Source organism: Aptenodytes forsteri, unplaced genomic scaffold, assembly GCF_000699145.1.
Source record: "Aptenodytes forsteri isolate BGI_AS27 unplaced genomic scaffold, ASM69914v1 Scaffold68, whole genome shotgun sequence".
NCBI lineage: Eukaryota > Metazoa > Chordata > Aves > Sphenisciformes > Spheniscidae > Aptenodytes > Aptenodytes forsteri.
The window spans coordinates 1,362,911-1,385,570 of NW_008795382.1; the positions used below are offsets into that span (position 1 = coordinate 1,362,911).

Sequence of the window (22,660 nt, forward strand, 5' to 3'; positions counted from 1 at the left end):
CAGGGGCGGCGAAGCCATGCTTGTTGGCCGTCAACTCCTCGCTGTTGCTGTGGGAGCTGAGCGAGCTGTGGCACTCAGAGCCAGAGTCACCCAGGCCGCGGGGGGAGAGCGGCAGCCCGGCGGCCATCTGGTAGACAGGGTTCTGGAAGGAGAGGGGCGCCAGGAGCTGGGGCCGGCGCACTCTCGCCGCTTGGCTTGGCGTGGTGGGGGTCTGGCCCACCCGGCGCACGGTCGGGGGCGGCGAAGCCATGCTTGTTGGCCGTCAACTCCTCGCTGTTGCTGTGGGAGCTGAGCGAGCTGTGGCACTCAGAGCCAGAGTCACCCAGGCCGCGGGGGGAGAGCGGCAGCCCGGCGGCCATCTGGTAGACAGGGTTCTGGAAGGAGAGGGGCGCCAGGAGCTGGGGCCGGCCAGGCGCACTCTCGCCGCTTGGCGTGGTGGGGGTCTGGCCCACCCGGCGCACGGTGGCCATGCCCGTCACGCTGTTCTGCTGAGTCCGTGCAGTCCATACGCCCTGCAACTGCCCGAGGGACGACTGACTGTCATTGAGGGAGTCAGCCGTGCCAGGCGCGTTGGCCCCACTGTCCAAGAGCCGATTGTCCTGCAAGTCCACCATGGACAAACTCTTGCTGCCATTAGACATCTGCACGTCGGGCTCATTGGCCTCTGAGTAACTGGAGCTTCGGGCAGGCGAGGGCTGGGCCCCAGCAGACCTTGTGACAAAAAACAAGTCCTTGTTTTCAGGGGTTGGAGATGGTAACCGTGTGAAATCTATCAGACTGCGGGGAATTCAGTGCATAAGGAAAAGGAGAGGAAAACAAAACAAAAAAGAAGAGTTGTGAATACTGCACTGGAGCAGGAAAACGAAATCACTCAGAAGAAATCAGCATGGCACTGCTGTGCGGGACGGGGACATAACCCAGCCCCTGCGGCAGGGCTGGCCCAGCCAGGTCTGCCTGTGGGGAGGGACAGTGCAAGGGGAGTGGAGAGGACGGAGGGGTGCAGAGGAGCCCTGGGCCAGCCCTGCAGGAACAGGCAGGGGTAGGCAGGTGAGCAAGGGGCGTGCGGATGCGTGGCGAGAGCGCTGCGCCGTGCAGGAGGCATTCACAGACACGCTCTCGGGGGCTCTGCCGCCCCGGCTGGATCTGCTCATCACGCTGACGGCACGTGTCACCCTTTCTGCTTCCAACTGGCTGTATCCATGCCACTCTCGTTTCTGCTGCTCTGTACCTGGGCAGTAAGCTCCTGAGGCCACGCAGGCCAATATTTGTACAGCGTGATTAACAGCACGGAGCACCATGGGGGCCTGATCCACACTAGGCCTCCAAGGGTCAGACAGAGAGCCCTAACAGCCTAGCAACTGAAGGTTATCCACCCACTCCTCCTGCTGTAACATACATTCATGCAATATTGATTTCTTGGGGATAGGAAGAAAGCGCTCTGCAGTAGCTTAATGTGAATATACCGCTGATCAAAGATGGTGCATTGTAAGCAAGTATTTGGGTGAAAGCATGTTGTCAGAGATCCTCCATAGCGTTAGATTTAAGTAATTGTACCTCACGCTGGGAAGCATTAGAGATGACAGCTCTGATTAGAGCAAGTCCAGCACCATTGCTGCCTTTCATTCCTAATTAACCTGTTAAATATTATGTAGTTTCCACTTACAAACTATTTTACCAGCAGTCTTTCCATTTGTGTGGGCTCCATTTCATTTTCCACAAACAGAAACATTATAGGTCCGTAACAGAGTCATCTTCCCCATGAATGAAACTCCTTACATAATTAGGCCAAACAGTATGTTAGGTGACTGTGTCTGTGAATCACTGCTCATCATTAAAAACACCCAGTTTTATAAAAACTGGACAGAGTAGACTGGAATTGATTGCTGAGGCTCTACAGCTTGGCAACTCTTAGAGAAATGTCCAGATTTGGATCTCAGTGAATTCAGCACACACCCTATGTCTTACGAAGATGGATAAGGCCAATCCTATAAATCTTGCATGCTCAGAGAGCTAATGAATTTAATGGCGATACCCATCACTTTGAGGCAAACAAGCCCTCAAGGGATGAGCATTTTGCTTCTGCAGCTACATCTCAACATCTGAGACCAGAACCTCCAAATTTGTGATTTCCCAGACCACATCCCCAGTTTTGGCTCACAAGGGACCCAGGATGGAGCTGTGTGCTTGTGCTACTGCCCACTGCTTTGTCTAGATTCAGAGCTGACCTACATCCAGGATCAGTTCTGTGATCAGAAAGCCTAGTCAATGGATCAGGCAACTCCACACTACACCTTGTCCTGCCTGTCCCTGCAGGTGCCCAGGTGTTGGCAATAGATGAATATTCAGTATTTCCCTGGTCTGTGGCCAGGCCACCTTTTATGCTCTTACCCAGATAAGTCATTGTCTATCACCATTTTCTGTAGCCCCGCAGAGATGCTGTTGCCAGCATTAGGCGTGGATGCAGTGTGATCGGCCGTGACCGAGACCTGCACACAGGCCGGGTTACTGAGTGCCGAGTTGACATCCCTCAGGATCCGAGGCAGAGGCCCAAGCTTTGTTGCAGTGCCCTGGGCAGAAAATAGAGCAGAATTACTACCAACATCTTGTATTTTTGCTAGAGAACTATGGGCTTTGCCAGTTGCTGGACAGTCTCTTCAGTGAATCACATTAACAACATTCATTTTCTCCGTCATTTACCCCCACCGCTGAGGCTATGGGATGTCCCAGAACATGTGGCTTTAGAAACCATTTGCTGCTGTGGGGCAGAGGAAACAAGCGTGATTAACAAAGTTCAGATACAGAAGACGACAGCTATAGCCAAGCCTGGTCCAGGGCTCTTGACAAAAATCCTTTTAATTAAAAAGAAACCTTTTGAATCTGCTGGGACAGACAAAATCCCGGTGTTCAGCAGCTCTGCCTTCTCATCCCACCTGCCTCTCCATCCTCACCCCGCAATGACAAACAGCAGAGGAGGGAAAGAGCTATACTCACCTGCCTCAAAGAAGGATGTAAAGAATGAGCTACTTCTGCAGCATGTGCAAAGGCTGGGGAAGTGCTAAGGGTTAGTAACAGCTGCGCTGTGCACAGATACAGCTAATGGATTGATACCTGCTGGACATGGGGAGCTGTGTGGTGTGATGCGTATGCCCAGCACTGGCCAACTGCGCTCACCCCAAAGCCTGCCTCTGCAACCCCCCCGGATACCTGCTCCAGTTGAGAAATGACTTCCCAGAGTAGTGAGTGCAAAGTGGACAGTTCCCGGCCCAGGTCAATGTAGCCTTCAAAGCCAGCTGTGTTTGAGATGGTTTCGGGATTGGAAATCTCCAGTAGAAATCTCTGCATGTTAGTCCATTCATGTTCCAGGAACTGATTCATAAAGGACATGTATTCCTCTTTGCTGCCAAACCTATCAAGACAGCAATACAAATTTCAGCTAAATCCTGTAAACAGAAGTGCAGTCAACAGAACAGGTAGGTACCTACGCAGGTAAGAATGCCAGAGCCTTCCTCTGGCGTTTGAACCCTTCAAAGCCTTTGGGATCATCAGGTTGCTAGCAGGCACCTGGTACCTCACTGAACATGGAACCAAAATTAACTCCAGCCTAATCCAGCTAAGTCCTCGTCAGCATGGGATCTCCGCAGTAGAAATGAAGGTGAAAGCTAGAGAAACAAAGCTGTTCTTGGTAATGGAGTGTATCTTACTGCTGGGTCAGGGCACAGCCTCCAGAAATAGGACCTGTCACTGGAAATAAAGAAATCGTAATACCAAGCACCATCAACTGACTGAAGCCCAGTGAATGATGGTGGTAGGAATCCTGCACTCTCCCCACTCTTCCACGGGCACTGAAGCTAACTCCAGCCATGCCGGCTGCTGCTGCCCTGGCACAACTGCTCTGGGGATCACCCTGGAGAGCCACAAATGCAGCTGGGCCAGCCCGTTTGTCCCCGCGGGCTTCCTGCAACCTCCTTTTGCCCTCCAAGCACGCCACCCAGACTTCGCTCTCAGTTAGATGTCTTATTTAGAGCACAACAGGGAGGCCCTCGTGGTTCAACTGTACCAGCAGCGGTTGGTGCTGTGCCAGTAACAGCGAGTCTGTGAGGAGAGGCTCGGCTGCGTGCCATCTGCAGGACAGCTCTGCTTGATCACTTTGGCTTGACGAATGTCAGCTTAGTTAAAGAGTCTTTCCTGCAAAGTGCTGAATATCTGAAAACCCTTTAGTTAGGGATTGGTCAGGAATATAGAGAATTTCTGTCATCTAGTGTAACACACTTGTATGTCTTCCGTCTCCATCTGCGTGCGTGTACGCGCATTCCTGACTGCGAGCGTGTGTACTAAGCTAGTTTCCAAATCTAAGAAGCTTTAGATGGAAACTGTCCATTCATGTTTCAGAAAGCTCATCGTTTTGTTATCAGAGCTCAGGATAAGTAGCTCAGAGCTGCAGCCAGTGGAAAGATTTTCAGGAATCTCCCGCTTTGTTTCCATCAAACCAGTGGGCTTAGTTAGAAATTGATAGTGTCCCCATTCTCTTTTCATACCTTCCCAGTTCAGACAACTGCATTTTAATAGCAAGGAAGGTCCCGGAGCTCACAGGAGGGAAAGACCAGCTCCTGAGCTATGCACACCACTGCTGCTGTTTGGGTTCTGGTCCTGCTGGTGCCTGTGATGGGAGGTGGGCAGTGCACCGCCACCAGCCATGCCCCGCACAGCCATCACAGGACAAGGTGCCTGGCTGTGCCGGGGCGTTCCTGCTGCCACCCTGCCTGCTCGTCTGTGTGGTCAAAACAGCCTGTTTTCCTGCTCGTAAAACATGTCCTGTTTTGGAAACTTAAATGATCTCCCTGACCTAACAGTGAGGGAATGGGTCCCAGAGAGACGTGGGGGAAAAAGCCAACAGGAAACAAACAGGCCCTTTCCACCGAGGAAAGGAGCAGTCAGTGTGGGTCTCCTGACGCCGGAGCCGTGGCTCTGCCTACACACCCGGAGCTTCCTTCCCCCTCTCCAGACCTGCCCCCTCCTGCTCCTGCACCCCGGCTTACTTGGCAAAGTTGGCGAGGTTCTGGGTGACCTTGGCAATGAGGGTCAAAGTGCGCGCAGTGCGGTCATCTGGGTACTCCTGCAGGAGACTGAAGAGGGACGGGGACATGATGGCCGGACAGAGGAACCGGAGGAATAGGGAGGCACTGATCAGTCGCTCACTAATGTCTGGGCGGCCTCGGTTGCTGCATTCTTGTCTCCATGAGGCAAAAACTTCTTTGAGCTCCCTCGGGAAGACACTGAAATGACAGAAGGACATGCAGGGATGGCAAGTTCAAGGCCAGGGTGTTCAAACTGCCACACAGCAGTAACTAAACATGGTGCATATCAGCCATGGGGTGCGACCCCCAGACCTGTACAACAGTAGAGCCCTCTCACCCTGTTGATCCATAGCAGCACTGCTGTCTACACCAGTCGCAGGCTCTTGTCCTTTTTTTATTGCAGAGTGTCTATTAAGAGACTCAAACCGCACAGGAAAAAGCAAAGCCTCTCCATAAAGTTGTAAGAGAAGCAGCTTTCATCACACTAATGTTCCTGGTTATGCTGGGTGCCAAAACCCCAGACAACCAGGAAGACAGAGATACGAAACAAAGTGTGCAAAGCAGCTCAGCGCAACTCAGTTGGCTTTGTCATGGGGCACTACGAGCTGGGGGGAAGCTCAGCCACCAAGGTGGAGTGTGTCTCCTGAAAAAACACAGCATCGTGGGACCCCCTCAGCAGAAACACCAGCAGTACCGGCGTCACCGGCACAGCTGGTGCTTGGAGGGAGGGCTGTGCAAATTGTAATACTCCTGTTCAAGCACCTGGATCAAATCCCACTGTGACTAGTACAAACGCGGAGCCCCACCAGAGTTACTCCAGCCTTGTAACTGCACAGACGTCAGCCTGGCTTTCCTGGATACCAGAATTTCCTCGGGTCCAGCAGACGCTCGCTGCAGCAGCCCTTATCGCCAGAGAACTTGCTGCCTGTTTCTGCTCAGCCCTCCCCAGCTCCCTGCTCCCACCTTATCCTGTTCCCAGCATGTGTTATTTATTCAGCTGGATACTCCCACCCGCGGAGGCAGGCTGGCAGGGGGGGCCCCCGCCCCGCCCGTGGGTCCCCCGGGCCCCCGGGCCCACGTCCCACTGCCGTTGGTCCCCTGGGCCCCTGGTACACAGCTCCCCACCTGCCCCGGAGGCTGCCCTGGCCAGCAACCACCATCTTTGTTTCAAAACCAGAGCTGTTTACCGACAGGGCTGGATGGTACAAAAGCAGACTGAAGAGGGGTCAGACTCCATTTTAGGCCATAAATCTCCTTAACAAACAGCCATTTCAGAGGACGGCTTCCCAGTTTTGCTGCAGGGACTATCTGGGAGAAGCAAAGCAATGTCAGCTGGCTTCTCACTGGCCTGCCCCCTCTCTGGGACTGACTGCCCTGTGGTTGAACCTCACACGAGTCAGGAAGAAGAGAAAACCATGGGAGTTGCATGGCCAGAGACCCTGTCCGCTGGCCACCAGCAGCAAGAACCAGGTGGGAAGCTCCGAAACTGAGGAGCATTCAGAGCGAAGAACCCACCCATGCACGCTGCCCCTGCGGCAGCACCACCAGGCCTCCGGGTGAATACAAGGGTGCTCCTCCTGCTGCCAGCACTCCCCGTCCTCCGGCCTCTTGCTTCCCAGGGCTACGGACACTCACTTCATCAAGACCAACTGACTGCTCCTCACCACAGCTGCAGAGTTCAGGACCTGCGGGGTTTGTGGTCTGTCAGAGTGGCATGTACCCTGCAGCCAAATGGCCGTGGCCTCTAGCTCCGCGGCCATTCTCTGAGCCAGCAGCGCGCACGCTCAGCAGGCAGAGCCCTCACCCCTCATTTCATTAATCTGCCAGCTGCAGACCACACTGCCCGGCCGCACGCCCCAGGTCTGGGGCTGCTGCTGTTAATCCCAGTCAGTGGGCACCCCGCCACGTGCTTCCCGCCCCAGGCAGCCCGCTCAGCACGGCACTGCTGCATACAGAGGCCCACGTAGCTGCGCTCCAGGTTTCCAGGAGGTTTCTCTCTGTCCTTCTGACATGGGCGGTGACACTCCATGGAAGTGCTCAGGAAATGCTGCCATCATGTTCAACTTCTGCTCTGTGTTGGCTTCGTGCTTTCACACACATGAGCTTTTACCCTGTGCTTTATAAATAACATTAGCCAACGTCTTTGGCTGGATAAATTCTCCTCTGTCTTTGGCTTGATCCATACAATTGGACAAAGCCCTGTTACTTCATGGTATATGCCCAGAAACAGCAGAATCCTTTAAGCAATTTAAGGCTTGAATGATCAGGACAGGTTGTGCAGTTTCTGGAAAGTAAACCCTTGAAAATGTATGCACCGGCTGCATACAGCCCGTGAGTACTGTTCACTATCACAGGCTGGGAGACCATAAAAGTTTAATTGTGTAACAGCGGATGGAATTCAGTTAGCCGGCTTTATGTGACAAACGGGCCCGTAATTCATTACCCAACTTTCCAGTAACGAGCTTCCACATGCTGAATTTCTGCTTACACTGAAACTTTCCAGATGTCCAAATTATGTCATAATTATAACAATTTTCAGTTATTGTAAACCTCTTTCCTCTCTCTGACTCTCTCCGGCAGATAAGCATGCACACTCTGGCACTCTATTTAAAGCAAGATCGTTAGCTGTCAGGATACCTTGGCCAATCCCGAACACTCATCAGCCCAATTAATTCCCAAGAACCGCTGAGCACAAAGGACCGAGGGGGAACCACTCAGAGCAGCAGCTCAGCTGCTCCAGCCTTCCTCGGAAAGGCAGGACTGGGGGAACAAACTTCCCATGCATTCCTTAGGTCACTTTTCCAGCCTATTTTTAGAGCAACCTTTTAGTGCTGCTTTAGGTATTTTTAGGAAGACATTAATTCAAACAATTATAATCCACTGGTGACTAAAAGCAGTGAATCCCTCCTGGGAGAGCAGGTAAACGCCATTCCTGAGTCAGAGTTATTAATTGGCCCAGGATAAGGTATAGGATACCTGTGAAGAGATCTGCGGAAAGGCAGGACTGGGGGAACAAACTTCCCGTGCATTCCTGACTTTCCTTAGGTCACTTTTCCAGCCTATTTTTAGAGCAACCTTTTAGTGCTGCTTTAGGTATTTTTAGGAAGACATTAATTCAAACAATTATAATCCACTGGTGACTAAAAGCAGTGAATCCCTCCTGGGAGAGCAGGTAAACGCCATTCCTGAGTCAGAGTTATTAATTGGCCCAGGATAAGGTATAGGATACCTGTGAAGAGATCTGCCCCTTGCTTATTTGTGGTAGATAAAGGAAGTCTGAGTGAGTCTCTCACTGCTTGTTCTCTCCCTCAGCAATATCAAGAAAAGCAATTCCCTTCCTGGGCTTGCAGGAGGGCACACTCAGTATCCTGGGAGATTACCTATAATGAGTTTTCAGGCCTCAACACAACAGCTGGGATAGGAGAAAAAATGAGAATTTTTTATTATCAAATACTTCCTTCCTCCAATATTACCCTTAGTTGATGTTTTGCAACAACAGTGCTGCTACTAAATACATTAATAAAAACTAGGTCCAGACTTCTAAGCAGAAAGACTGCAAATCCAGCAGTAAGACAAAAATGATCATTCTCTCATATGATCAGGACAAGAGTCTCTGGGTATGTTAGCAAGAAGCAGAAAGAAAATATTTTTATTTCTCCAAGTAAAGAGGGTCACAAGCCCATTTTTTCCCCTTTCAGGTCATCTTTGCAGGCAGCATCTGTAACAGACCCAAGGACTCCTGGCTCCCAGTCCCCAGGGCTGAGCAGCAGGTAACACCATGCGCACAGCCAGGCCTGACAGCCACCTCCACAACAAGATACGACCACCTTACTCCAATCAATTTTCCATATTCGGGCCTGTTCCAACTAGTTGCAAGAACCTTTACCCTGAGAACAAACAACTAGGAAATGCCACAAACTGCATACCAGGCCTCGGGCCAAGGAGGCAATGGGCTCCCTGTCTCTGCCTCAGCAAGCACCCCGGGGCTCGGAGAGAAAGGGGTTAACCCAGAGGAATGCAGGATGCTGAGCCAAACAGCAACCCGGGAGTAACAGCAGCATCCTCCCAGGCTCCAGCACTCTGCAACAAGAGAACATCTGCCTAAACAAAAGCTCCCTGTGCTGGTGCAGCTTCCTTGCAGGCAGGAGGAGTGCCACAGACCCTGCCTGCTGCAGAGAGGATTTCAAAACTTCACCTGGTGCTCTGGGGAGGCAGGCAGAGTCCATCAGTTTGATCCAGACTGAATGGTTACATGGGTAGGAGACCCGGGACACGCATTTCTGCCCTTTATTCCAGACTTCCATATACAGTTGGCATGAAGTCCCTCTCTGAATTGGTCACACTGGCAAAGGCATTTTGTATTCCTTGACTCCACTGCCCCATCCCTGTGTCTGAGCTCCAGTAACCCTTCAGCACCCACTGAAAACAAGCGTGATGGGGAATCAGTGAGTCTGTCGCACCCCCAGAGCAGATACTCCAAACTCCGGCTGAGCGGGAGCTGCTCTCTCACCCCCTGGCCATCCCCACCCTTGCTCCTGGACCACCAGGACCCCCTTATGTACTGCGGGACGCGGGCAGGGCCCCGCAGCTCTCCCTCTAAAGCTCTCTGACAAGCTGCCCATCAGCGCAGCTAAGGGACAGGTACCAACAGCCTGAAGATGGGACTGCTGCCACCCTTGTCCCCTGCAGCTGTACCGCCTCTGCGCTAGCTGAGGGCATGCGGAGGGGAGCGACACTCGCGGGATACTGACCAGTAGGAGTTGATGATTTTGCAGAAGGCCAGCTCGCAGCACATTTTCAGGTTGCTCTGATGTTCAGGAAGGTCCGAAGACGAACACTTACTGGGATCCACCTCACAATTTTCATCTGATTCATACAGAGCCTTGATAAATTCCCCTGTAAAACAGACAGTCGGTGACAGGTTTTGGAGACATGAGACACGCAGTCTTCAAGCGAGACTGTTCGTAAGCCCCAGTGCTGGAGCAGTTACCCTACGCCCCATCACACTGGCTGAACAGAAGCTGGGTACGAGAGCAGGTGGTGGTGGCTCCCGGGGCAGGCTGTGCCCCAGACCAGCTCTCAAGATCTCCGAGCGGACCCAGGAGCAGCCGGCACTGCCTTGGGAGCTCACAAAACAATACAGCACACCCTGCAGAAAGGCACCCAGACTCCCAACGAGCATGTTTCATCCCTCTTCCCCAGTTGGCAGCTCTGCCTCTGTGGCTATGGGCTATTGCATCAGAACCCTGCTGCCAAAACACCCGCTTCCTCAGCCTGCCCTGACCCCCCATTACACCAGTTCCAGAGACGCTCCCTTGGGCTAATCCAGTAGGAAGTACGCTGGCAAGTTCTGTAATTATTTGTAGGATGTCCTGCTACTGCAGACTGTGCCCTGGCGCTGACAAGCCAGCGTGATTCACAGGAGAAATAGGTAATTAAAGGAAAGAAACAATTTACTTGGTTTATTTTGAGCTGAACATCACACAAAATTAAATTAAAATATTTCTCTGAGTTTCCCTGCACTCCTGTTTGCTGCCTGGCTGCTCCTCACCCTTGTGGAGACTCACATTGTGGGCCTGCTCTGCCAGCTCCTCGCCTTCGTGCCACCTTTCACCCTGGGGTACCCGGGCACAGACCCCTGCTGCCCGGGCTGAGGGTGCTTCCCACCACCTCGGCATGTGTCCAGCTGGGGGGGATTACCGTCGTCCATCCCAGTTAGCACACAGCAGTGGCTGGGGAGACCCGGGGACGGGATAATGGGGATTAAGAGAGAGCATTTAGCTACAGACCTGCAGGGCCGGGTGATGTTCTGGGAGATAGGTTTGCTTTGGTTTTCTTCTAATTCCAGTTGGTTTGCTCATCTCCTAATTCCTGACTGTCTTGGATTTTCCCAGCCTCCTGTTTTTTGCCCGCTCTAGTCTGCATTCCTCCCCTCTTGCCAAAACAGATTTTAATTACGTACTGGAGAGCCTCTCCAATGTATTTTCAGCTCTGCCAGGGAGCTCTGGAGCCTCTCTGCTCGCCTGCAGGTGATGCCTGCTGTTACTATCCGGCCCTATTACTTGCTTGTGCTTCATGGTTTAAAGGAAAGCGCTATGCTGTATTGTGTTCCCTTGTGACACACAGATGAATCATTTCACTGATAAAAGGTCTACACAGAATCAGGGCCCCAAACAGCAAGCAAGAACCGCAGGCTCCTCCTGTACTAGATGGAGCTGGCTTGGCAGCATTTGCATTGAGCCCTGAAAGGGGAATATTTCAAAATTCTCTGCCTTCACTAATCTCCTGGCTTTTTAGAAATTTTATGAGGTAATCTACTTACAGACTTGCCTTCAATCAGAAAGCATTACAAGGCAGAAATAAATAATATTCCTTTTCCTATTCTTGTGGGCTATCTCTTGGTTTGACTAAATTTGCTCAGTGATCTCCCCTTCCTCAATGTTGTCATTATTATTATTATTATCTTAATAAAGTATTTACAGTACTTTGCTCCTTGCTAACATTACACAAATCCATTAGTAGGAACCCAACATACTGAAAAATTAACAGCTCAATAGAAACTCTGCTCATCCTACTGCTAGGATGTGGATCCAATCTAGCTGCCTTTGGCTGAGGTTCAGACACAATGCTTCAAAGGCAGCCTCTCCCCATCCTCGTGCTGTGCTGGCTGCACACAGCAACACAGCAATTCCTTCCTGACCTGCCCAGAAGCAGAAGCTCTAATTATTTTCATTTGCATCAAGAGAAATATTTTTGGAGCCATAAACATAGCCAGCACTTTAAAAAAAAAACCACCAGGAGGGTTCCCAGTGTGATCTGGGAGGCAACTCTCATCACTGTAACTTGGGAGATTTCATCTGACTCACTAGTGCTGCAAGGAACCGGGGGAGCGTCTCCGGCGGGGGTGTGCAATCAGGGGAAGGATTCAATCAGCCTCCATGACACTGCCAGCGCCGAGACAGAAGATTTGGCAGGCAGCATAATGCTTTCAAATATCAATTTGTTATCTCCTCTGAAAGCAGATTAAAGCGCTAACTCAGCAGTGACCTTCACCTGGGAGCAGAGAGCTGCCCGCTGCAGCTGTGGCTGTGCCCCAGGCTCGGACCCCGCTGCCAGAGAAACCCTCCAGCAGGTAAACGCTGGTGCCTCCTATGGACATCAGGGCTCAGCTGATGATCTCCACCACGCAGAGCACCCTGCAGCTTAGAGGAGGACCTCTCTGGGCGAGACCTGCCAACGCTCTGTACGTACCTAAGGCATCTTGCAAGTATTTCTGCCCCACCAGCTTCAGGTATTCTTCGATTGCTTTGGTGGCCAATGTATTCTCCCTGAAAATGAGATGCTCATTCTCACCACAGCGATCAACTTCAGACATCATCAGGTCAGTCAAGAAATCCTGGAAAGCAAAGCCCACAGTGGGTCACCACATACTGACATATGCTTTGTTCAGCAGAACAGGCAGCCTCCCCTTCTCCAGAGAGGTCTCACCTTCGTAAGACACAAGAGGGAGTGGAGATACTGCGGGTGATCCTGTGTGTGCATGCTGCGTTACTACCAGCCCGACTTTTCTCCTGTTTCTCCAGCCTCATGGAGACAAGAGGAGAGATAAATCTCTGGAGAGTCACAACTTTTGCACCCCAAAAAATGACTCATTCCAGGCCTGCACCATATTCGCCCCTCCATCAGTGCTGGTTTTTGGTTGGGTCTCGTATCAGCCTCACGTTTTGTGGATGAAACATTTTCTCCACTGTTAAATTGGCTGCGTTTGGTGTTTAACTGCACTGGTTGCAAAACAGGGGCATACTGAGATGTCATGAGCTGTGCCCCACAGTTAACAGCTGAGAATCAATCCTGTAATATGCATCAAGATGCTCAAATGTCCTATTTCCTTAGTATTCAAGGAAATAAACAGCACTGCTACAGCACACATTTTGGGCACATTTTTGATCTGATGTGCACACAACCAAATAGCATGCAATTTTATAATCCTCTGTGCTGCAGAGCAATGGAAGGGGTGAGCAGGAGCAGACCTCATGCTGACAGCTGCCCCGTGCATCAGTCTGGGCTACTGAACTGCAAATTCTAACAGAAAAACAGCACTTCAGACCGAGCTCCGTGTCTGCCTCAGCAACAGTGTTAACTGATCAGAGAGGGTCACGTAGCTCCCCATGCATTCTGCTGAAAATCCGCTACATGGTGTAATATTTAGTGTGCTGTAGCTAGCGTTAATGCAGGAGAAATGCCATGCAGTTTTTAATGCTAATACATATTCAGCTTCTGTTCTCTGCACTGCTAATGGGAAAAGCAGCTCTGGGCCCCTGCCCAGCTCCTCACTGCGCTGAGTGCTGAAAGGGTCGACCTCCTCCCACCCAGCACCACTCACCTGGACGACAAAGGGAAACAGGCTGCTGGCACCACGTAAATCACATGCATTAGACCTCTTACTGTTTCCCCATGCAGAAGACAGAGCAATGTTGACATACAATTCACCTCTACAACCAAGGGCACTTTTTTAAACCGCCTTCCTCTAAAACAAAATAATCTGCTCAGTTAATAACCTTTCACTAAGAAATTCTCCTTCATTTGTCATGACCGTACCAGATGTAACCTGTTCCTGGCAGGGGGAGCAGGAGCACCCCAGAGCTGCCATGCAGGGACCCAGGTCCTGTCCTTGCCGTCCCCACGCGAAGCACAGCTCCCAGAGCCCCCCGAAGTGCTGTGGCCATGACCCAGCCTGCTCCAACCCAGACTTGGCAGAGGGGACAGTCAGGTCCCATTCCCTGCCAGCTGCTGTCCGGGAGATTTGCAAGAGAGGCACTTAGCTCCATTTCATTTTTCATATGGATGCCTGTGCATTGAAAGTTTAATCAAGGTTCAACCAACAGCTCCACCTGAACCCAACAGACCCAAATCATTTAATCCACAGGCCCTTCATTACTCTGCTTCTGTCCCAGACAAAGGAAAATCCAGGTGGCAGGCAGGTACGTCTCCCATCTGAGAACAGGGAAGGAGGGCAGGAAGGCTGGCATCTCTGCAGCACCCAACGGCCCGATCCCTCCCGCCTTCCCACAAGACCATGACTGGGACTGACATGCTGCTGTGACCTTCCCAGAAGAGCCTCCAAAAAAGCCAGAGGAGCTTTGGAAAAAAAAGTCACTTCCATTATTTCTTTAGCCAGAAGATCTCCTTCCTCAGATCCCGCTACGTCTGCAATGCTCCGGCAGCTGCAGAGGCAAAAATCCGTCCTGGAAGCAAAGCACACGCCTCCCCCCACTATTTTCTCTCATTTTGCCCCTTTTATCAGCCAAGCTGGAATGAAACTTTAAACCCCTGCTCAAATCCTGTTAGCTTCTATCTGGGTAACTCTATCATCTTTATCTTCCTGGGTCTCTCCCGGGGTACGTTTCAATTCCAAGCCACAGCTCAGGCTGACACAAGGTGCTGATTCTTAATTAGCAGCCGCTGACCTTGGCTTTGCTTGATTCTCTTTCCTGTCACTTTCCCAAAATACTAATTAGCTCAGGAACACTGAGTTTTATAGCTTCTCTTAGCCAAGTGTTTGCTTTTCCCCCTCTCTTGTCAGCTGAGGACTGGCTGCTGCTGTATGCGGGGCCAAGCTGTGATGCACAACCCAACCGTGAGCCAGGGCTGCCGAGCGGTGGAAACCCAAGGGCCAAGTTTTAGCCAGCGATAATGTGAATTTTTATGATTTTGGCTGATCTACAGAATTCACTAGAATTTAAAATGAGGCAAAAATCCCAGTGTGGGACTCAACACAAAGCCAGAGAAGATCCCCCCCAAAACCTCTGCTGCAGTCGTTATCCCCTACGGAGCAGCTGCAGCTTGACTGCTGAGAAAACGACCCCTTGTCTCCAAAGTGGAAAGGAAAGCTGCTGAAATCCCGAAGAGCTCCATTATGGCACAGCACCCAAAGCTGGGGTGTAACGTGGCAGAAGCCAGCCTTGTTACTGACCAGGGGATGGAGGCGAGAGCCAGGATACCCAACAGCATCCCCCCGGGCCAGGGCTTCTCACCGTCCCCAGCAGGTCCAGTCTCCCTGGGCTGCAGGAGGCATCTCGCCGGGCTGTACAAACCGGTCCTGAGATACATCAGGGATCAAAATACCCACAGCCAGCGTACTTGCGTGAGCGGAGCTCTGCTAGCCGAGGGAAAGAAGCCTCGTCCATGGGTCAGTTCCCATGACATCCTGCAATTTCTGTCCCAGGGCCATCTTCCAGATCTTGCCTTCCCTCCACAGAAAAAAGCCACATCAGCTCTGGATCACACATCTGGTATCTCTGCCTTAAGTACGACAGCAGCCAGCACTCGGAAGACACAAACGGAATGCAAATACTTGTTGAATCCCTCTGGGGGCCTCACTCACCCACATACAAGGCTCTGAATACAATGCAATAACTAAAGCCAATAAAACTCCCTGTTTCTGAGCAGCAGAGATCAGCAGGGGGTTGTTTTTAGTTAGGGCCCCTGGCAATGGAAGAAAATAAGATGCTTTATTTCATTACAGTGGAGTCAAGAGGGGAAGGAAAAGGTCTACAGTAAAAATTAAGGGCTGTGGCAGCATTCTTCAGGCTTGCTCCTGTGTTTATTTTAAGGATATTTGCTTCAGACTGGACACAGCTGAACCTGTGCAACTTCAGTCACTGCACACATGCTGATAGAGAAGAGCAATTCATAAACAAATAAATTCAGAGCATGACAGCAGAAGGCTGCACTGGTTTCCAGCACTTTTCAAATAAACCAAGCATGAGCCCACAGCGGCATGTGCTATTCTAAGGCAGCTCCTCCATCCTCTAGAAACGCATGCAGGAGTTTCGCTGCTGGAGTGGCAGCCCAGTCCCCGCAGCAGGCAGCAGCAGGCAGGTGGCAGGCAGAGTCCTCAGCACCACCTCAGGGCTCAAACACGCCACCAGTGTGTACTTCCAGTGCTGCAGCTTCCCCTCCACTGCCACCACAAAGTACTTCCAGTGCTGCAGCTTCCCCTCCACATGGGACACCCGCACTGCTCTGCAGCTCATTTCCCCACATCCTCAGCCACAGCATCCTCTGGATGGCTGTCCCCGGCTGTGTGTCACCCCCAGCACCCATCCTGCCTGCACGGGGCAGCCAGCAGCGCTGGCCTGAGCCTGGGTTTGCTCCGTGCACCTCGTTCTGTCCCTCAAATGTCTCCATCCTGATTTACCTGTAGTGTAGCCTAAAAACGTTTCCATTTCCCCTGGGTCTTCATCTGTTGAGCTTCAGATGCCACTTCCACTGCCCCACCTGGTTGAATTCATCCTCCTGTCTCAAACCACAACCAAACAGCATCTTCCTGTGGGTGAGGAAATGTGTCCTAACCCCTGCCTCGTCCCTCACACATGCAGCAATTCAGGACATCTGACTAAATAAGTCATTTCGCAGCAGGACTGCTTCACGCTGCCACGGCGGATCCCCCAAACCTCTGCCTGGGGAAGCTGGAAGGAGAATACGGAAATAGGGGTGATGCCCTGGAAATGAGTGTGCTGCAGCCCTGCGCCGCTCCGCGTGAGGTCCCCGCAGGCGGACGTCTGGAGCTGCCCTGGGGGTGGCCTGAATTGGAAAAGGCTCATTGGAAAGTGAAGTCCACTGAGAGAAAAACCAACAGCTGCTCAGGAAAACAATCCTTCATTGCCCATGTCAATAGGACCAAGGAAGCGGACTAATCGCATTGCTCAAACACAAAAAATGGGAAGAAAAAGCTTCTTGGCAGGGGACAAAGCCGGAGCAGAGAAGACAGCTAATTCAGTCACACGTCCGATCAACAGCTGACAGCCCTGCCTGCCCAGAGCACCACGAGCCCTCGGCCCCGAGCACCCCGCCGGGCTGGGGGGCCGAGCACCCCGCAGGGCTTGAAACTTCCAGTGCTTGCACTTGCCAATGCCAAGAAAGCCCATACAACCCTGGCGAGGGGTCTGTCTACATCAAGTATCCCAGTTCCGAAGGGGTTCAAGGTGCCAGTCCCTGTGCCCGGGGGATGTCACTGGGCAATGCCTCCCTCCTCCAGCTCCTGAGCCCAGGAGGCAGAAAGATGGAGCCAGCGGGTGCCTGGCATGGCGGTGGTGAGCGCAGGAGCATTTCCTAGGCAAAGGGAGCCTTTCCAGAGACATAACCAACAAGCAACACAAGTTTGGCAGGACGTATCCTGTCAATACCCAGGAAGGATTTTGCACCTCACCATCCCGGGGAAGGTCCTCCAGCCCCAGCCTCTCAGGGACACGTCCACAGCTGGAGCACGCAGGGTGTCACGGAGCTGATGAGACCCATGGCCCCACACATGTCACTTGGGTCACGCACCCCTCTGGGCTGGAGCTGATTGTTCCCAATATCGTAACTGACTGATGGGCAGATTGACTTTGAAATAATAAGGTTCTCCACATCACGAGCCTGATTAATAGGATTGACTTAACCTTAAGAGGATTGAACTGATAAAGGTAATAAGATTACTGCTTATTTCAAAGACTAGCCCAGAATCTAGCTGGGCTTTTATGCAAAGGTGAAAAACACCAGGGGTTGGTAGGGCTGTAGGTTACAGGTGGACGAGTGTCAGGGTACACCTATGTGTCAGTGCTGCAGTGGCAGAGAAACGCGGCACTTGACGGTGCTGAGCTGTGCAAGGAGAGCAGCAGAGGGGCAGTGACTGGGTCCTGGGCAGCCACTGCAAAACCAAGGACCCCAACTGCCAGTCCTTGACTTTTTACCACCACACAGTTCCTCTGAGGATCTGTGCTGGACACTTCTCTGTTGGGAAACTCAGTGGTGTTCCCTCCTTTTAGCACTGGAGCTCATCCTCGCCACCTCTGGCATCTTCTAATTCTCCTTGGGAAAAGGAGGTGAAGTGGCAATGCGAGGGTTAAAGCACAGGCATCTGTGGCCATCACCTTGCTCACCCTGGCAATAAGAAAACCTAACTGAGGGATATAACACTAACACACTGAGTGACCACCTCCTCCCCGTGAGGGCAGAGGGGCCAGATCCCACACAGGAGGCTTAGAAACCGCACACCACCCCGACAGCCAGAACTCTGATCTCTACAGCTGCCACTCACCGGCTTTCTCCGTCCCTTCAACCAGCCTGACTGTTGTGTTTATGGAGAGGGGGAAAAACGGTGGAGGTGCTCATAAAACTGATTAAAAGCCTTATTAGCTCAACTATGGCTGGTATAAAATATCATCAGGGAGATAAACTCTTTGTGGGGGAAATGATATGGCTGGGGAGCTGAACGTGTGCAGCATCCTTGCTCCCCTGTGTCCACAGCCCTTCCAGTGCAGATAAGGGGAGCAGTGCTCCCCAAAGGGACCAACCAAGCCCTGGCGCCACCAGCCTCCAAGCCCAGCAGCTTCCTGGGCTGTGCCACTCATCTCCTGGTCCCCCCCCGAGCTAAGCAGTCACTTCTGGGCAGTCCTGCATGATATTTGCAGGTCCTGCACTTAAACTGGCACTGCCAGCAAAGCTCTGACCAAACACCCCGCGCTGCCGAGGAAGGGAATGTGGGGAGCTTCCAGCAGGCTTGCATGGGGGGAATAAATGCATCTGCTTAGCTGAAGCAAATCCTTGCAGCATAAACAAACAGGGACACATGTTTATTCTTCACTCCATTCACAACACGATAAATATTTATTTCAAGTGAGCAGCTGGTTACTTAGAGCTTTGTCTAATGCTGGGTTTGATCTACCAACCATTTGGACAAGAGAGGGTTTTTTATATATTTATGGTCATGAACTGTGCTCCAAAAGCTATAAGAGAGCCCTGAAACAAATCTAAGCATGGGAAATATTCTGGAAGCATCGAAAGTCACAATCGGTCTCGCTTTGGGAAGGATGCAGCCTGCCTATCCATAACCACATCACAGGGGCCACATCAAGCCATGCTAATGGCAGGGGTGAGCACTCCCAGCAACACCAAGCATGGCAACAGAAATACTTTTAATTATGACTTTGTGTCTTTTGTCTATGGGTTGCAAAACACATGAAAATAGTTAGGCATCTCTCCACACCCTTACAGGTAACATTTCATCAGTGCTGTCACTGGGAAGATGAAGCACCTAATAAGTCAAGGACAGATGCTGAGAGCCCGCCTCTCTGTGTTTAGCCACAAAACTATGTCCCTCTTACGGCACAGCGATGCCTCTTCCAGTCCCTACTTGCCATAAATAGAGACAGCGAATAACCGCTTGCACTGAGAGAGCTGATCTGGTTCTGGACGTTTGTCAGACTTTCCAGTGGGCTGGGGCAGCTCCCTCAGCCAGACTGTTTGCACTCTTAACTTTATCAAAACGCTTTTCCCCCTCCTCTCCACCTATTTGCCTTGGCAGCTGGTCAGGGGTTTCCAGGCATGCCCTGATGCACACCAAACCCTTGTGCAGCACTGCAGGGATGAAGCTTTTCCCTTTCCTAAATAGAGATCAAAGGAAGCATGGACTTTGACTCCAGAGAGGAGACTCTGCTTTCATTCTCCACCTTTTAATCTATTGTGATACAGCTATGAAGCCCAGGAAGAAGCAGATATTTAGGGAGAAAATTCAGCTACAGCCTTTGTCCCCCTTCTGCCTGCAGCTTTATGTGCTGTGCCTCTCCGGCAGGAGGGACTCAGACAGTGTCTCTGGGTTTTAGCAGCTTCAGATAATGACACCTGGCTGGTGGGGGACAGCTTATTATTACAAAGGAGCGAAGTGGGGTCTCTGCAGGGAAGGATCGCCCTTCTGCTGTCTGCAGGGCTGCACTGCGATGCTGGTGGCCAGGGGCCTGGCTGTGGCTGGCACACATGGCATCATCCGCGCAGCACCACATCACACCTCTCCTGCATGGGAACTCCCACAGCATGGCTCTGGGTGGATACATGCACCCAATCAGCCATGCCTCATTAAGGGATTACACCATATTTACAGCAAATCGCTACAGGAAAACAGGGCCTGAAACAGTACAAGAGCAATTAGCTGCTAACAAGTCTTCATAGATAATCTACCGGACACTTGTTTCTCACTCCAACTGTAATTGCCGCTTTAGCGTCAGCTACAGCAGCCAAGATCCACAAAAAACCCTTTATCAGCAAAATAAATTAGTGGTTGCTGATTGCCACGTCTGCACTCTTCAGGGCAGGGGAGAGCTCTGAAGAGGTCATTGGAAAGGCTCTTGGCAAGGCACAAGGACGGGGAACGCACCTCCAGCCCGGGCATGCTTCGGAGGGTCACAGGAGGACAGAGGCTGGAGGAGGGGCCACTGCTCCATGGCCCCTGCACAGCACTGCCAGGGTGCAGGGTGCTCACCACTGCCGGACTGGGCTGAGGTCCTCACCCAGCAGAGGCTGGGACCCGGCCCCACTTTCTACAGCCTCAAGCCTCACCCAGCAGCACGCTGGCTCCGCTGGCACCATCCCCGCCCGCCGGGCTCCTGGCCCACAGGGATCTGTTCTCCTCCTCCCGGGCTCTGAACCCCATTTCAAAACCCCCTGTGCCCTACTTCGGGCCATGGGAGTTTTACCTTCCTGCTCAGTGTCGCCTCCGAATGAGCAGGCGTTCGGTGCTGGGTGAGTCTGGGCTGAAGGAACTGTGTCCTCAGCATCAAAACCAGATGCAGTTCAGAGCCAGACCTGCCCGCAGGCGCATGCCTTCCCCAACAAACACATGGAGAGCTACGTTACCTACAAACAAAAGAAAAATGAAACAAACTGTTTCTCCTGCAGACTGGCTGGGAAGAAGAAGTAAGAGTGTTGTTTCTATTTCTGAAACTCCAGGGAGGTGCTCAGAGCCCTGCCAAGTGGCCAGCCAGGCGATGCTCAGGGAGAGCGAGAGCAGGCAGCATGGCAATCAGACTTTTTTAAGCGCTTGGATTCATCCTGCCCGATCCTTCTCCCTGGAGCAGGCTGAGAGGGGCTGCCCGGCAGAGGGCAGGGACCACAACCAACCAGCACAACCTCCCCGTGCAGACCAGGCACCAGCCTGCCGGTCTCCTTTGCTTGTGTCCCCTCATTAGATCGTGGTGCTTAGCCACAGGGGAGCTTTCCTGAGCAGTGGTGGGGTGCACCCATGTCACACAAGCAGGGGTGAGTGGGTGTTTTCCTCTCCCATTCATTGTTTTTTTACCTTACTGCTGCTCTTCCCTTTCTCTGCTTGTCCAATTCCTCTACAAAGGATGCACCACCCGGTTCCCATGCTCCAATAACTCCTGTTGCTCTGACAGCTCCCTAAACCCTGTGCTAATGCTGATGGCAGATGACAGGCAGGGAAAGCAGAAGCTCCATTTTAGGGGGAAATTCATCAAGCCTGTTTGCTGTGTCCCCCCATGTAGAGCCTCTGGGATCTCGAGCACTGAAGCAGACACATGCCTAGAAACACACTTGCTCTCTCTGGAGCCTCTCCAGTACCGATGAGAAGAGGGAAACAGCAGGAGCAGTGACAACAGCTCTCAGCCATGCCCGCACATGATCCGTGGTGACTGAGATCAGGGTGACACCTTGAAGCCTTTTGCACCAGAACAGTGTAAGCCACGGACAGGGTCTTTCATGGCAATGTCATTCCAACAAGAGCCCTGGCACTAGCGCCATCAGAGCCACAGCGAAGGGCAGCACAGTCCCTGGTGCGTGGGGAGGAGCGGTACCAGCGGAAGGCAGGGCTGTGCCCAGAAACCAGCGCCGAAGCCCCGGCACAAGGAGTGAGGAGGAAGACACCTACGATGCTCTCCTTGTGTAACCACAGAGTGTTATTTCACATGCCGCGAATCACAAGCCACTTCTGTCCCCACTGAGGGTAACGTAGCCAAGGGGACTGGGACTGCCATCCTTCCCTGCGCTCTGGGGGTCTGACACTGCTGCCTGGGATCAGGAAGGCTTTAACTGAGCTGTTTTCTCTGCCTCTGCACCAGCAGGCCCATGACCTCTCAATCCTCTCAGTGAGCTTTGCCTGCCTTGAACTAGATCAGGAGGCCAAGCCACTTCTCTGTTCGACAGATGGTAACTAAATCTAATCCACGAACCCTGCCACGGTCCCAGGCAGCAGTGGCAGCTCTGGAGGAAGCAGAGCCTTGCAATTCCCCCTCAGGTGAGGAGCTCACATCTCCTCAGCGCTGGAAAAGCTTTGGAAATCTTGCTCTTCCCCAGCTCCCCCCTGCAGAGTTCAGGGAGACGTTAACAGAGAAAAATGCTGATGCTTTAACTCCTGCACTCCTGACACTGGCACTGCCCACCACGGCTGTGCCGTGCCATGCCACCTGGGGATGAAGAATGCTCTGCAGCAGACGGGTCACACAACTCCATGTCCCCACGTGCCGGGGACCTCAGTGCTTGCCTGTGCTCTCCAGTAAGGGGGTTTCCAGCTCTGCTCACCCTGCCTGTATCCTCACAGATCACAACCAGAAATAAATCCCACTCTGCCTCCTCCTGGCCTGCTTCTTCCCCAGACCTGGCGGGGGATTCCCAACCATGAAGGACGTTCAAAGTGGTCCACAAACAGTGAACTTCCACCACTCGCAAGTTGGCCGACATCAACCCCGCAACGAGCACCACCCTGGGAGCACCCCAGGACCCCTGGGCTTTCCCGCACTGCTGCTCCCCCTCAC

At 52.3% G+C, this 22,660-nt stretch overlaps 1 protein-coding gene across 2 annotated transcripts in view; it reads right to left on the reverse strand.

The window, feature by feature from the left end:
- The window catches only part of DAB2IP (DAB2 interacting protein), a 142,857-nt gene that overhangs the window by 11,386 nt on the left and 108,811 nt on the right, over nucleotides 1-22,660 (reverse strand). Inside the window, exons 6-11 of one of the 2 annotated variants that reach the window (XM_019472428.1) lie at nucleotides 12,327-12,471; nucleotides 9,827-9,971; nucleotides 5,037-5,273; nucleotides 3,205-3,406; nucleotides 2,389-2,567; nucleotides 226-777 (exon numbers count right to left, since the gene is read on the reverse strand). In XM_019472428.1, coding sequence (XP_019327973.1) covers nucleotides 226-777; nucleotides 2,389-2,567; nucleotides 3,205-3,406; nucleotides 5,037-5,273; nucleotides 9,827-9,971; nucleotides 12,327-12,471 — 1,460 coding nt within the window. Of the gene's footprint in view, nucleotides 1-209; nucleotides 778-2,388; nucleotides 2,568-3,204; nucleotides 3,407-5,036; nucleotides 5,274-9,826; nucleotides 9,972-12,326; nucleotides 12,472-22,660 lie in introns of both variants that reach the window. The other variant, XM_019472429.1, reaches the window with a different exon arrangement.